This window comes from Tursiops truncatus, chromosome 3, assembly GCF_011762595.2.
Source record: "Tursiops truncatus isolate mTurTru1 chromosome 3, mTurTru1.mat.Y, whole genome shotgun sequence".
NCBI lineage: Eukaryota > Metazoa > Chordata > Mammalia > Artiodactyla > Delphinidae > Tursiops > Tursiops truncatus.
The window spans coordinates 53,288,895-53,305,466 of record NC_047036.1 but is presented as its reverse complement, the minus strand read 5'-3'; the positions used below and the strand labels follow the sequence as shown (position 1 = coordinate 53,305,466).

General features: G+C 41.0%; 1 protein-coding gene across 1 annotated transcript; it reads left to right on the top strand.

Moving 5' to 3' along the window:
* The first annotated feature begins 2,699 nt into the window (after positions 1-2,699).
* Positions 2,700-16,325, top strand: CD180 (CD180 molecule). The gene is made up of 3 exons (XM_004320346.4): positions 2,700-2,936; positions 10,595-10,761; positions 14,553-16,325. Exons 1-3 carry the CDS (start codon positions 2,847-2,849, stop codon positions 16,279-16,281), a joined length of 1,986 nt encoding a protein of 661 aa, XP_004320394.3. The 5' UTR covers positions 2,700-2,846; the 3' UTR covers positions 16,282-16,325.
* Positions 16,326-16,572: the final 247 nt, after the last annotated feature.

The following is a 16,572-nucleotide window of genomic DNA, read 5'->3' as shown; positions in this document are numbered from 1 at the left end:
GATGAAGTGCCTTATAAATAGTTCAACTCCATCATTTTGCAGATGAGGAAATTTCACAGCCACACACAACTAGTTAATGGCAAAGCTAGGAACAGAATTCAACTCAGTCAGTGCCTTTCTTGGGAGATTTGGAAAATATTCAGATAAAGAGACTGTTTGGGACTATAATGCATGAACTTGTGACACAGCTGAAGGAACTAGAGATTTTTAACCTAGAAAGGGGATAGTTCAGGTACATAATAACCATTTTCAAATACCTTAAGGACTGTCAAGTAGTAAAAGGTCTTGAACTTGTCCTGCTGGCCTGAGGAAACAAGGACAATTGTGGGGAAGTTAGAGAAGACTTTAGCAGTTCACCATAATATAAAATGTTTTAAATGGTCAAAATTTGACAAAATAATTCATTGGGAGATAGTAAGCTTTCTGTCACCTAAGGCAGTTCAGGAAAGACTGGAAGATAATGTAGTGTGTATGTTTTGTCCATGGACATGGGTGGGGTAAGAGGTGTGGAGGAGAAAATTCAGGCATGAAAATCATTTGGATGGGGTGACCTTTAAGAGTATGTGATTCTTAACAACCTGGAATCAAATAAGGGTTTCATTCTTGCCTCCAAACTCAACAACGTATCTTCCCATCTGTTTGCAATAGTTTAAATTTTAATCTATTTCATATTTCAGGGTACTATGCCCTGAATATTTGATTTGAATGCTGTGGCAGAAGGTCACTCATATTCATTTATTTTCATTTACTCTTATACACTTGCAGTGAGTCTTTTGAATCCATTATGCAAACATATGCAAATCATATGCAGATAGTGTATCCTCAGAAAAATGACAAAATCTTATGGCCTTAACTGAGCCATCAAACCTGTGTTTAAGAGGGAAAGTAATATGCCTTTTGAATGTCTCTGGGGCAGGAGACAATTTCCTGAGAGTGATATTTACATGACGTTGGAATTGGTTACTCAGAGGAGTCTTTGCCTCACATTCTTCACATTTATGTAGGACTTTGAGGTTAAGAAAGTATTTTCACGTAAATGATCCCATTGGATCCTCATAATTACCCTGCGATGTTGGCAAAACAGGAATTGGAATTCTTGTTTTATTATTCAGATGGGAAATAGACTCAGAAAAGTCAAATGACTTGCCCAGGTTTGCTCTGTTGGTAAATGATGGGTCTGAGGCTTCAAAGTAGATCTCTTTTCAGTCCAAGAACTCTTCCATGACACTGTGATGCGTGTCTTCTTCAAAGCAAGGTGGTTGCCATCAGTCTGGGTTTGCTTGGACGGCGTTTCGCCAAAAGCATCTTTGAAGGTGTTTTGTTGATGAGGATGGTGTTTTAAGGGTGACCAGAAAAGTCTAATTATTTGTAGTAGCCCTAGCACAGTGCCAACTACGTAGTTACTCTAACCACCCCCTGCTTTTTCGCATCTGCTTTGAAATCCCCAGATGAAGAACTTTCTTCACACCGTACACTCTTCAGCTTTTTCAGGAGGCAAAATCCTTTCTTAAACTATCAGGAGTAATAGCACAGTCTCTGCAGTGAGACTGTCTGGATCTGAAGCCCTAGTCTACCACCTTCTACTTGTGTGGTCTTGGAGAGGTCATTTATTCCTCTAAGCATCAGTTTCTACATCTATAAAATGGGGGAAATAATAGCACCTCTTTGATAGAGTATATGATAAGGAGATATCTATAAAACAAAAGAAAACCTACTTAGACACGTAATATGTGCTCAATAAATGGTAGCTACTCTAATTATCATATTAGTAGTTGTAACACAGTAGTGGTAGTAGTATTATTCTCTCAAGTTATTGTGAACTCTGATGCTACGAATTGGCTCTTGGAAATGGAATGGGAGGACAGTAACACCAAATATCTCCTATATGTCAAAGAACTGGAGAACAGACAGTGTCTGAGGTAGCCAAATTCAGCCCAGTGAGGAATACATGAACTTTAACTTTCTTTAGTCACTACCATATCTTGCATCATAATGAGGGTAGTTGCAATCCTGTTTTGAAGGTATTTCTAAGAAAAAATAGAGCCAAGGCTGGCACCCTTAACTCTTCTCTCTCTTAGTCAGACTGCTCTGTATATGGAAGTGGCCTCTACTTCCCTGGGTCACCTTGGGAGGGAACAAGAGGGGATTCCACTCCAGCCGCTTTAGCAGGCCTGAATCACGGGGTCAAGGGATGGATTTGTCCTCCTCCTGTACCAAGACTAGAAGTGGGTACTGTGAAGGTGGCCAAGGCAGCAGCTCCACTCCCTTTCTGGGATGACCCTGCTCCCTCTTGCCCTAGTTCCCAGCTCCAGCAGGTGCCACTGCAGGGTACTTTCCCTCTGCCCCCCACAGAGTGCTCTGCCCTTCCAGCGTGCCCCAGCACCTCTCCTGGTCACTCACCTAGGCCAGCTAACAAGGTGGCCTCCTCCGTGAGGACAGACTTCTGCTCCCACAACCTCTCCGATGGAAAGGGACCAGAAGCTGTTGGAGCTGGCCAAACCGTTGAAGCTCGCCTAGGGTCACTAGGAACCATGACCCCGAGAGTCCACGTGACCAGCGAAAAGGAACTGCACAACTGAGTCATGTTGGCCAGGAAATGCACTGGGCCATTCTGAGGCTGGGTGCTCAGCTATTTTGGGCAAGAATGGGTACTATGCAGAAAGGACTTCCCCTTTTTTGCAGCAAAAATCCACCAACTGCTGAGCCGTCAACAGCATTTCTTGTTCTCAGATTACCCTTCTGAGCACTCTCTGGCTGCCAGATTATCGAGGCCATCATAGCTTGATTCGATTTCACAGCTCCAGGCATTAGCTAACCTTACCAAGCTGGGTTGCCTCGGTCCTGTGATGGCTCCCCGTGTCGGCTGCTTCCTGTTGGCGGTGCTGATTTCTGCCAGCTGTAAAGTCGCCACCTCCTCAGATCCAATGTGCACTGAGGTGAGTCCAAACTATTTGTCTTTGTCCAGATTAAACCACCTGGAAATGTTGAGATTCAGCGTGCAGTCCTATCTGAGCCTTAAAAGGGCAACGAGGTGTGCAGGAGTTTTTCTTTACAGTGAAAAAGGAACCAAAAAGCTCAGGCGGGGAGATGATCTCAAAGGTTCATAGTAGGAAGAAGTGAGGGTTGTTTTCCTCTGCAAACAATTTCCCCCAAATAATCCCAGTTGGGACATAAGATGTCAACAGGGTCCCAGTGCAAAGAGCAGACCTCCAAACCTGCTCCCTAGCATGAAGGAGCGTTTGTCCAACCTCCCAGCACATGGCCACTTCCCCAAAGAGTCCTGCTTCAGAAAAGTGAGATAAAGTAGAAGTGGTAGGAGAGGAAGCTTTTGATTTAACAGTTTGGCCCTTTTTCAGGTGAAATTCACTCCAGCTTGCCCACTCCTTCCTCTTGTCTTCCTTTCCTCATTCATTCTTCCTCTTCAGTTTCAGCAAAATTAACACATACTGTATATATGTTCATGTGACCACCATGAATTTATCAGGCCCTATCCTGAAAACAAGGGTTTGGTTTTGTTTTGAGTTCAGTAAATTTTTTATTGAAGTAAAATATACATACAGAAAAGCTCACCAGTCCTAAGTGTAGAGCTCAGTGAGTTCTCACCAAGTGAACACATCCATGTGAGCAGCACACAGATCAAGAAACAGAACTTTCTCAGCACCTCAGAAGCCCTCTCCTGTCTCCTCCCGGTCACTAGCCCCCAAGACCATCCAGTACTCTCGCTTATATCACCAAAAATTGACTTTGCCTCTTTTTGAATTTTGTGTACATGAGACCATACAGTGTGCACCCTTCTGTGTCTGGCTGCTTCCACTCAATATCAAACACGTGATAGTTATATATGATGTTGTGTGCGGCCATCATGTGCTCCATTAATCGCTGAATGGTATTCTGTTTTATTAGTGAAACTATTTATTTATACATTCTACTGTTAGTGGACATTTGCATTGTTTTCCATTTTTTGCCTATTATGAATGTTGCTGCTTTGGATATTCTTACCTAGGTCTTTAGTCAACAAAGATTTATTAGGTGTATAATAGGGAGTAGATGTATTTGGTCATAGGGTACACATATGTTTAACTTCAGTAAATATTGTCAAACAGTTTTTCGATGGGTTGGTACCCATTTATTCTCACCAGCAATGGCTATGAGTTCTGATTGCCCTACAGCCTCACTGACATTTGCTATTGTTTGTTTAAGAACATTAGCTCTTCTGATGGGTAGCGGTATTTCACTGGGATTTTTAATTTTCCTGATAAATAATTAAATTGAGTATATTTATGTATCCTTGTGTGTGTTTGTGTGCGTGTGTGTGTAAGTGCCTATTTCAAGTCTTTGGCCCATTTTGTCTTACGTTGTCTGTATTTTGCTTTTTGTTTTTGTAGTGGTTCTTCATGTATTCTGGATACAGGTTCTTTATCACATTACAAATATATTCTCCCACTCTGTGGCTTGCCTTTTCACTCCCTTGACATTTTTTGATGAACAGAAACCTTTTATTGTAATATTGCTTGATTTATCATTGTTCCTTTGTTTATTTTCAGTGCATATCTGTTCTGTTTAAGAAATTTTTGCCGGGACTTCCCTGGTGGCGCAGTGGTTGGGGGTCCGCCTGCCAATGCAGGGGATGCGGGTTTGATCCCTGGTCCGGGAGGGTTCCACATGCCGGGGAGCGGCTGGGCCCTCGTGCCGCAGCTACTGAGCCTGTGCTCTAGAGCCCGCGAGCCACAACTACTGAGCCCACGCGCGGCAACTGATGGGGCCCACCCGCCTGGAGCCCATGCTCCGCAACGGGAGAGACCACAGCAGTGAGAGGCCCACACACAGCAGCGGAGACTCAGCGCAGCCTAAATAAATAGATAGATAGATAGATGACAGATAGATAGATAAATAACTTAAAAATAAAAAGAAGTTTTTGCCAACGCAAGGCCATGGAGATATTATCCTATGTTTTCTTCTGGAAGTTTCATCATTCGGTATTTATTTCTAAGTTTCACATGTACATTTACAGTCCATCTGGAATTGCTTTTTGCCTATGATGTGAGGTAAGAGTCAGGATGAATTTTTTAATAAAACTTTTTGTTTGAAAAAAATGTCAAACCTTGACAAATTCTAAAATCTTCTAAAAATATTATAACGAACACTCGTAAATACTCCACACAGAACCTTCCATGATTAAATGCTCTATGTGTGTATTCATGTAGGTGTGTGTATCATAAGTAACAAAATGAGATCTATGACCAGGTTTTTGGAGGCTGACCAAGATGCAAAGAGTAGCTGGAAGTCAGTGTTCTGTGATTTGGACTCAGGTAACATGTTAGATGTGCTCTTGAATAATTGCTTGGGAGTGTAGGCATGCCTCCTCATTTCAAATGGGCTCATCTTGACTATTCTGTCCCGTTAAAACCACGGTAGGAGACAGTCTTTTGGGTCTAGGTATGGGGAGAGTGTTTAAGTAGAGCTCTATTTTAAGAGAACTCCAAGTTCATGGATACAAGGGCTTCCCAATAGCTCTAGACGATGACAATGATGTTTTGATGATCCAGGGAAATGCTAACTTTTCTTGTGAGAGTGACGTACATTATTACCTCATTAATCCTCAGAGTTGGTCTGCCAACAGGGGTTATTATCCTCGATCTACAGCTGGGCAAAAAAGGAGGCTCAGAGAACACAGCTTGGTAGTTGAGAGCTGGAATTTGAACCTGGGCAGTCTGCCTCAAGACACACAGAAAAAGAACCACTTATAATTGGAGTGCCCCTTGCCTGGAGGAGTTAGACTGACAACCAAGTTTTAGGGCTGTGACCTCTTGGGAGTGTTTTGTTTTATTTTCAGAGAGTCATTATTACTCTGTGATTTGGCTCAGTCAAATTGCTATCTCTGGATAGAGGAGCGATCACCGAGGGAGGGCTGGGGTTCAGTGTCCCAGACTCCTCATGCCCGGCAGAGCTGGCTGCTGTGGGTACCAAGTGCAGAGGAGACATCCCAACAAGTGGGATTAGCACTTGCGTGAAACTCAGAGAATTTGAAATCAGAAAATGATCTCAGCACTTGTGAGGAGAGAAAATATTGTGGAATGGCAGGGGGTTAGAGATGCAGCAGAAAGAAGCAAAATAAGATCCTGATTGAAAAAATGCAAATGAATACCTGGAGGGAAAAGGGATTGCAGACAAAGATGTAGCACTTGGGAGTCCTGCTCTGTGTAAAGGCACAGCTCTGAGGCAGAGCTGGAGATGAAGTGACTGGCACAGGTCCCAGTGCAAATGCCCATGACGTGGATTAGGGACGGGCATGGGGCAGTTGTCCTGAATACCAGCTGGCTTTGTCTCAGCCCTGCTGGCTGCCTAAGTTCACATCCAGAAGGGTCCTGTCTGCGATGGAATGGCCAAAGCAGAAGAATGAGAAAGTGACTTTGGAAACTGACCCTAGACTGAGGTCTAGCGATGAAGTCTGGGTCTATAAAAAGTGGTCATGTGGGGCTCAGAGAAACCACAGGAGCTGCAAAAGCGGTGGTGGGTGTCTGCCTAGAAAAGCAACTGAACCCGTGGTCCTCACAGCTGGCCCAGCCCTGGGCAAAATGGCAGTGGCCACACAGTCAGGACCCAGCAATCCTCTTTTACACCCTGTCCTTTCCTGCTCCGTTGTATTATCATTCTGCTGCCCGGGAATCCTGTGCTATGCTATCAGAACTCACCCCTAGAAAGTTTTGCTGTGAAAACTGACAGTGAATAAGATACAATCTCACCGATGTAGTTCTATGAACAATGTATAACCTGAATCAAATCATGAGGAAACATACAAACCCCAAAGGAGTAACATTCTGCAAACTATGAGCCTGGATTCTTAAAAAAAATTAATCAATGCCAGGAGAGACCAGGAAAGGCTGAAGAAGCATTTCAGATTACAGGAGACAAAAGAGACACGGAAATGAGGTGCAGTGATTGTACGGGAGTGTGGCTGTGAAAGCCGTGGCACAAGAGCCCAGAACAGTCTCTGAAATGTGTTTGGTTTTCAAATTTTCTTATGAGCTGCAATTCTTGTCATTTGCGTCTTTCTTTAGGAATCAAGGGCAGATAGTTCATTGCAGTTTATGTAACTAGAGATTATTGAGCGTTACGACCCTGGCTCGTGGTGGTGGACTTCTCAGTACTCCCGGGAAGTGTCATGCACTGGTTCTTGGGTTTTCACTGGGTTGAAACTGAGCTATTCCTTTCCATTTGCTAGGCGCTCCCTCAGGCCACTGGCTCAGGAGAGCTAGTACTCCATTCCAACTTTGGGAATCACATTAATGCAGTGAAGTGCTTAGTAAAGCGTACAATTTAGTTGTCACGGGCACATTATATTCTGGAAAAGGAGGGAATTGCCAACGTCGAGTCTTTTGCTAACGGACCAGAATAGAGTGAGATGAATTGAGAAAATGCCCCCTTTGTCCACGTATATATGACATCAGCTATGCCAGTGGAGACCAGAAAAGAAAAATGTCTCCTCAAAGCTAATCCAGACCTTAGCAGCTGCACATACATCTTCTCTCTAGGTCTTCCATGTTCAGGGGGACCAAAGAGGGGTCTAGCAGCATGTGTTTTCCCCCACCAGTCAATCAAATATGTTTTAAATGCAAAGTGTGCATTTCAAGGGCATTATGTAGATTTGTGGCAGTGCCTGAAGGGCTTTGGGTCCACGAAACAATTATGGATTACAAGAAAATATAAATGTGGCAATGACTTTCTTATGTGGCAATGACATCAGTGACTTTCTTAATATTGTCACAATAGAGAAGGAAACCAGTGATTTCCTGTAAATGAGCATGCTCACTGTACCTACAAAAAAGTGCCCAACTAATCAGAAGTTGGAGTGAATAAAGGAAAAAGCAGTTAAATTAGCAACACCTCTAAAATGTCACACTTCAGAGCAAAGGCGGATGTGTGCCATCTTCTGTTTCTAACTAAGCAGACCTGTTTGCAACTCAGGATGAGGACGGCTGCTGATTTAGACTTTCATGGGGCAGGTCTTTCCCAGTCCAGGGCAGTCTCAGTGGGGCATCTAGTGAGACCCCTGTGTGGCACAGAGAAAGCAGGGCCTGAAAGGTTGGATGAAATCACATGGAGCCTGAGATGAGCTGAGAGATGGCCTATGGTTCTGGGATGTTTTTCTTCTTTGTATCCCCAAGTGTACTTTTCTTGGAGATCATTTCTTTCCTTCCCTGGAGCCTCCCCATGCAAAACATACCCCAACAGACCTTCATACCTGCCCCACGATCCTTTACCCTAAGGCATCATCCAGATAAATTATGAGCCCACAATTCTATAGGCTTCTAACTAACCCCTTCCCATTGTTACCTAGTTAGTCCAAGATCTATAACTTGAGTTTGCACTTCTAGCAAGCAGTAAACAACAGACGTCAGAACACTTGACTCTCCTGGGGACTCAGAATGAGGAAGTCCTGTGAATTTATGTGCAGGGCTGTGCCCAAATGTTAGGTCTGGTATCAGCAGCCTACAGTTCCAGAGATTTAAAACTCAGTCATTCTTCAAGATTACAAGACCTATGACCTAAGATCTGTGCCATGCTGCTAGTTCTTTTTAAAAGAGGTTGTATTAAGAAAATTTCTAAATATGTACACGTTTTGCCCACTGATTTCTGCTATCCACTCCTTCCTTTCTTGCCAAAGTATTTTAAAGCAAATCCCAAGCATCATGTCATTTTGCCTCTAAATGCTTCAAAATGCAACTCAAAATAAGAACATTTCTCCTACATAACGGCAAGGTCATTATTATTAACAAAATTCACAGTTTCTTAGTATTCTCTAATATCCTGTCCTCATTCAAAGTTCCCTGATAAAATGTCTTTTCCCAAATGCTTTATTTGAATCAGCATCTAAAGAAGGGCTACTCTATGTCATATGATCCAGAAATCCCACTCCTGGGCATATATACAGACAAAACTATAATTTGAAAAGACACCTGCACTCCAATATTCATTGCAGCACTATTTACAATAGCCAAGACATGGAAGCAACATAAATGTCCATCAACAGATGAATAGATAAAGAACATGTAGTGTATATATATATATATATATATATATATATATATATATATATATATAATGGAATACTACTCAGCCATAAAAAAGAATGAAATAATTCCATTTGCAGTAACATGGATGGACCCTAGAGATTATCATACTAGGTAGGTCTTAAAGAAGAAGACGAATACCATTGATTTCACTTATACATGGAATCTAGAATACAGCACAAATGAACTTATTTACAAAACAGAAACAGACTCACAGACATAGAGAATAGACTTGTGGTTGCCAAGGGAGTAGCGGTGAGGGAGGATTAGAGTGGGAGTTTGAGATTAGCCGATGCAAACTATTTTATATAAAACAGATAAACAACAAGGTCCTACTGTATAGCACAGGGAACTATATTCAATACCCTGTGATAAAACATAATGGAAAAGAATATGAAAAAGAATATATATATATATAATATATATACACACATACATATATGTATAACTGAATCACTTTGATGTACACCAGAAACTAACATGACATTGTAAGTCAATTATACTTCAATAAAAAATTTAGAAAAGAAGGGCTATTCTATTATCTTTTGGTCATGTCTCTGAAGTAGCTTTCGTATCTGTCTCTTTTTATAAGAGCAGCCTCCTCTCTCATCTCACTCCCTTGCTCTCCACTTCCGCCAAACATCATTCACATGCTGATAAAACGAAGTCAGTCATGCTATGGAATGCTCCACCTTCTGCCTTTGGCTGACTGCTACCTTGTGGTGCTGTTTACCTGAAATCCCCCAAATCACGTATAGACTGAAAGTTAGGCCTAAAGTCTTGATTGGATTTAAGGTTAAATTTTTCTGGCAATACTTCATAGGCGGTGCTGTGTACTTCATACTGCGTCACATCACAAAGAATGTAATATCCAATCGTATTCTTTTGTCGAAGCTAATCTAGAGTTGATTTGTTTGTTTCAAAGTGAAAGGAAACATTGCCATGCATCCAAAATCAAAACTATAAAATTGCGCTCAGGGAAGCCTTGTTTTCATCCCCGCTCCTCCATCTGGTTCCTTCCTTTCCCTTAAATATAACCAGTTTGCGGTTTTTCCCCATGGTTTCTTCTTGTAAATGTAGGAAAATACACACATACCTTCCTTACACAAAAGGTAGCATGCTGTATACCATATACAATATACAATATATACTAATAGACGTTCTGCACCTTGCTTTTTTCACCTTACAATAAACCTGTATATCACTCCATTATCAGTTTATGGAGATCATGCTTATCCTTTTTTCAGCTACACAGGGTTCCATTCAGTGAATACACCATATTTTGTTCAAGTGGTCCTATGTGGATGGATAATCTGATTATCGCCAATATTTTGCTATTGTAAAAAAATACTAAAATGAATAATGTTATGCATAAGTCGTTTTGTGTTTTTCCAAGTATTATATTTGGTGAAGATTCCTAGAAGTAAGACTGCTGCTCAAAGGATAAAATATGTAATTCTGCTAGATAGTCAACCATATACCATATACTGTCTGATATTAATTTACATTGTTTCTCTCATCAGAAAGAAGCCAACAAGACATATAACTGTGAAAATTTAGGTCTCAGAGAGATTCCTGACACTCTACCAAATACAACAGAATTTTTGGAATTCGGCTTTAACTTCTTGCCTGCAATTCAAAATATAACCTTCAGCAGACTCATAAATCTTATCTTCTTGGATTTGACCAGGTATGTATCTGAGTTCTTTGCCTGTGCTTGATGTTCTACTTAGGTCAAAACACAACTTGCATTCAAATTGTTTCCACGACCTTCTTTTGGGGCACAGGGACAACATGCTTATTCTGCATGTTTACCCTTTCCCATGAAATATTTTTATACACGTAAAATATAATTTAAATAAGCACCAATCAATGGAGAGGAAAGTGGCTTGTTCTCAAACTAGATTGTGTCAGCAGTGCTGTTTATGAAGTTCTAAGGAATATCAATAACAAAACTGAAAATAAATCTTCTACTAGATCAGATGCCACATCATAGTATATTTTAACATAGTTGACTATTAATGGGTGTGACATTTTAAGAAAAAAATTAGAGGAGAAATACATGCCATCTACTAATTTTTTCGTGAAAGTTGGTAAAAAAGAGTTCCATTATTTGGTTTCAGAGGCAGAATTAGGATTCTAAATGCTGAACCAGTGCTTGTGAACCAGCAGGCAGAAGTATCGTAAGAAAATAAGGGAAGAGAGTGAAAGGGAAATGCAGCTGGGGTGTGTGTGTGTGTGTGTGTGTGTGTGTGTGTGTGTGTGTGTGTGTGTGTGTAATGGGGGAAAGGGCTCTGTATGTGGATGAGGTCTGCACCCCTTGCAGCAGCTCTACTTATTCTACTTTGGTCCTTCAACTTAAGCTTCTACAGAGCAGGAGAGTATTCACATACATAGAACTGTACGTTCACATCTGCATAACAACCACTGGGAGGTAGGTATGGTACATACTGCCATCCCACTTGTGTTAGATGGGAAAACAGAGGTTCAAGGAGATTTTATGAGGTTGCTTAAGGTCACAAGGGAAGGAAACTGGGACTCTGCTCTCCTGACTCCCAGTCCAGAGTCCCCCAAATAACCCTAGGCTACCTCCCAGCCCAGACTCCGTTAGACACAATTGAGAGAAAGCCTTGCCCTTTCAGATCTTTCTGTTACCTACCTAGTTTTGCCACAAAGAAATTTACTTTCCCTCTCCTTTATCATTTCTCATTTTCAGATGAGATGAGTTTGACCACATTTTTAAGAAGTGTTGGGCCAGGATAGCCTTTGTAGCTGAAGAACTTTTAGTTTCCTCTACTGCTATTTTGAAAAAGTGATAAAAATAGGACCTCATACTTTCTAAAACCTCCTCCTCTGCTCCCCTCCCCACCTGTTATCTGGACACATGAGGCACTGTTTTTATTACTTAACACAGTCGTGGTGTCCTTAGCTTTACCAACTTGCTTTCTATCCCCTTTTCTCATTCTTCTGTCTTGCTTTTCAGATCTTCCTCTCTGGAATCATTTTCCTTTCTCCTAAAGCACCTCCTTAGACATTTCTTTAGTGAGTGTCTGTTAGCAGTCAACTCCCTCAGTTTTTGTTTTTCTGAAGATATCTTTATTTCACTCGGATTCTTGAAAGATAGCATTTTCTGGCATATGATTCTAGGTGGACAGTTGTTTTCTTCTTGGCCCTTTGAGGCTATCATTCCAGTCTCCCACTGTTGCTGTTGGGAGGTCATCTATCTGTCTAGTTATTTTTCGCATGTTGGCAATCTGTCTTTTCTTCTCTGGACAGTTCCAATAGCTTCGCTTTGTCCTTGGAATTCTGTAATATCACAGTGATGCACTGTGTAGATCGTCAGGCTCCTTGAATCTGAGATTGGCGTCGTTCATCAATTCTAAAATATTCTAGCCACTATCAATTTGAACTCCGGTTTGCCCCCATTCACTCCTGTATCTCCTTTGGATCTCTGGTGAGACTTATACTGCATCCTCTTATCTGTCCTTTATATATCTTAATCTCTCTTTCTTGTTTTCCAACTCTTTGTTTTTTGGACTACATTCTAGGTAATTTTCTCATATTTACTCCTAGTCCATTAATATCCTCTTCAACTGTGTTTAATCTCCTGTATAAACTATCCATTGGCTTATAATTTCAATTATTAACTTCTCCCATTTCAATAAGTTTCACTGATTTTTCATTTTACAAATATATGAGATCAGTTTTAATATTTTTTCCTTCATCATACTTTTGGTTCTTGGTGTTACCTTTAAACATATCAAACATATGTTTGACGAAAGCATATTTATTATATGTTCTGATAATATTCAGTACATATCAGCTATGTAATATATTCTTTATATATCATATATATATACATATATATGATATATATATACATACACATTATCCGATATATCTGATAACTCTGGCATCTGCTACCTTTTAAAATCTGATTCTGTAGAACTTTTTTTTTTGGCTGACTTAAGCTAATGTGTTTTCCTTATGTGTTTATTGAATTTTATTTTGAGCTCACTTATCATGTGGAACTTTGTGTAAATCTTTGTTTAAAATGTTTTCCTGGAACTAGATAATACCAATGAATTACTAATATTTTCATGTGTGACAATGGCATCATGGCTATGGAAAATAAGCCTTTTTTTTGGAGATGCATACTGAAATATGTATGGACACCTAGGATTTGACATAAAATAATTTAGGAGAGAGAAGTAGGTATAGATGAAGCAAAGAAGCAGATGTGGCAAAAATGTGAGAATTGTTGCATTTGTGTGAAAGATATATGGAAGTTCATCGTACTATTCTCTTTACTTTTATGTAAATTTGAAAGTTCTTCTTATAAAAAATTCAGTAAGTACATGACTCCAGAAAAGGTTTCTCTTTACTCCTGCTAGTTACCTAAAGTCACTACCATCCTGCAACTGCTTTAAGCTAAATTTTCCACTTGGGTTTCTTTGGGGAAGTCCACAGAGGTAGCATAAATTCAGGCTACAGTTCTCATAGGTGGAAGCTTCTGGTTAAAGGATCTCAGAGGAGACTTTTCTTGTTGTTCTTGTTGTTGCTGTTCTACCCAGAGCCAAGGCCAAGACAAAAGCATATCCTAAAAGTCTCCCTCTGTGAGTTTTCTTTTTTAAGTTCACCCACTGAAAGGATCCTTTGAGGGTCTTGGTAGTTTGCAGGTTTTGATAAGACCTCCTATCCTGTCCCCAAGTTTGTCTCCTGACACTGGTCCATGTGGCTCATTAACACCCAGGCTCTAGGCCACTAGGGATTGGCAAGTATTGACAGATATGACAAAACTAGCTCCAGAACTCCCTTGGTTCTATGGATTCAAGCTTCCCTTTGACAATGCATTTCTAAGTAATTCCCTTACTGACCTTCAGGGGAGCTGTGTGTGTGTGTGTGTGTGTGTGTGTGTGTAATCCAGTATTTTTAAGTGTACTATCAGGATGGGTTTCTCTGAACCTCTAGTGTTCCATATTTCTGTGGGGCATTTTCATATATACCATTTGAATCACAACCATTCTACAAAGTAATCATCGTTGCTATAATTTAGAGAAGAAAAAACTGAGGTTGAAAAAAGTTGTGACTTGCCCAGGATGACACAGATTCATACTTTACATAGCATATGTTATACATTATGTAGTATATAAGACATATTTTATATCACTTATAACAGTAAATAATAGTTTGATTTTGCCTACAATCAAACCACTAAACTGTTCCAAACACAAACCTCTGAGAGTTCAATCTAAAATATCTGGAAAAAAATTCTAAATCAGAGTGTTCAGATCTGAGGCTAGTCATTAACTCAACAGGCCATCTGTGGGTACTGAAGAAAGTTTATGATGTTTTACTTTGAATAATAACGTACACTGTTTTTACTATACACAAAAGATGGCTTTGTTACTATAGGTCACTGTGACAGAATTTTTTTCTTTTCCCTAATTAATTCTTATTAAATACTGTTATCTTTTTAAGGTGCCAGATTAACTGGGTACATGAAGATACTTTTCAAAACCATCATCAACTGAACACCATTGTGTTAACTGGAAATCCCCTGATATTCATGGCAGAAACATCACTTACCGGGCCCAAGTCGCTGAAGCATCTTTTCTTAACCCAAACAGGAATATCCAGTCTTGAGTTTATCCCAGTGCACAACCTGGAAAACTTGGAAAGTTTGCATCTTGGAAGCAACTGTATTTCCTCCATTAATCTCCCAGAAAACTTCCCAACACAGAATCTGAAAGTCCTGGATTTTCAGAATAATGCTATACACTACATCTCTAGTAAAGACATAAACGCTCTGGAACAGGCCACGAACCTAAGCCTTAACTTCAATGGCAATGACATTAAAGGCATTGAGCCTGGGGCTTTCAATTCAAAAATCTTTCAAAGTTTGAAATTTGGAGGGTCTCTCAACTTGTCTGTTATATTGAAAGGTCTACAGAACTCTACTATTCAGTCTCTTTGGCTGGGGACATTTGAGGACACTGATGACCAAGACCTCACTTCAGCCACATTTGAGGGACTTTGTGACATGGCTGTTGAGAGCATCAACCTACAAAAGCACCATTTCGGTGGCTTCTCACCTTCTACATTTCGGTGCTTCACTCGACTCCAGGAGTTGGATCTGACGGCAACTCACTTGACAGGATTACCCTCTGGAATTGAGGGTATGAACTCTCTCAAGAAATTAGTTCTCAATGCAAATAGTTTTGACCAATTGTGTCAAATCAATGCTGCCAGTTTCCCATCCCTTACAGACCTCTCTGTCAAAGGCAACAGGAAGAAACTTGACCTCGGTGTCAGGTGTTTGGAAAAACTAGAAAATCTTCAGAAACTTGATTTAAGTCACAGTGATATTGAGGCTTCTGACTGTTGCAATCTGCAACTCAAAAACCTGCCCCACTTGCAGTACTTAAACCTGAGCTACAATGAGCCCCTTGGTCTCGAGGATCAGGCGTTCAAAGAATGTCCTTGGCTAGAACTACTGGATTTGGCCTTTACCCACCTGCATGTTAAGCCTTCACAAAGTCCTTTCCAAAACCTCCATCTCCTGCGGGTTCTGAATCTCTCTCACTGCCTCCTTGATACTAGCAATCGGCACCTTCTAGAAGGCCTGCTGGATCTCCGGCATCTGAATGTACAGGGGAATCACTTTCAAGATGGGAGCCTCTCAAAGACCAACCTACTTCAGACAGTGAGTAGCTTGGAGATTCTGATTTTATCCTCTTGTGAGCTCCTCTCCATAGACCAGCAAGCATTCCACGGCCTTGGGAAAATGAGCCACTTAGACTTAAGCCACAACAGCCTGACAGGCGATAGCATGGATGCTCTTAGCCCTCTTAAGGGGATCTACCTCAATCTGGCTGCCAATAACATTCGCATCATCCCATCCCATCTCCTCCCCACCTTGTCTCAGCAGAGCACCATTAATTTAAGTCACAATCCCCTGGACTGCACTTGCTCAAATATCCATTTCATAACATGGTACAAAGAAAACCTGCATAAACTCGAGGGCTCGGAGGAGACCGTGTGTGCAAATCCCCCACCTTTAAGGGGAGTTAAGCTGTCTGATGTCAAACTGTCCTGTGGGATGACGGGTATGGGCATTTTCTTTCTTGTCGTATTTGTATTCCTGCTCATCGTTCTGCTCATATTTTCAGTTAAATTTCTTCTTAGGTGGAAATACCAGCACATTTAGTGCTGAAGATTTCTAGAGATAGAAAATAAAGATGTTTAGCAAAATTGCCCTCAGTAAAGGAACTGTTGTTTGTTAGTGACCAGACTTTTCAGATGGGTTCCTGGAGCTGGGTAGGGATTCCCTGTGCTTTGCTGAATCCCAGAACTAGTAAGTCTCCTGGGAAGGTAAACTGACTAGGGCCAGAGGGCCAGATGCAGCTGTGAGAGACACAGAGCCTTTTCCTCACACGGAAGGTGGCTAGAAGTTGAGGAGGACCCATGGCAGGGAAGGGCCAGGAGAGTAACCTACTAG

Bases quoted from the DNA above. Each gene is read 5' to 3' on its own strand.
- CD180 (XM_004320346.4), top strand. From the start codon at position 2,847: ATGGCTCCCCGTGTCGGCTGCTTCCTGTTGGCGGTGCTGATTTCTGCC. The intron at 2,937-10,594 runs GTGAGTCCAAAC...TTCTCTCATCAG, and splicing joins CAGATCCAATGTGCACTGAG to AAAGAAGCCAACAAGACATA. The intron at 10,762-14,552 runs GTATGTATCTGA...TATCTTTTTAAG, and splicing joins ATCTTCTTGGATTTGACCAG to GTGCCAGATTAACTGGGTAC.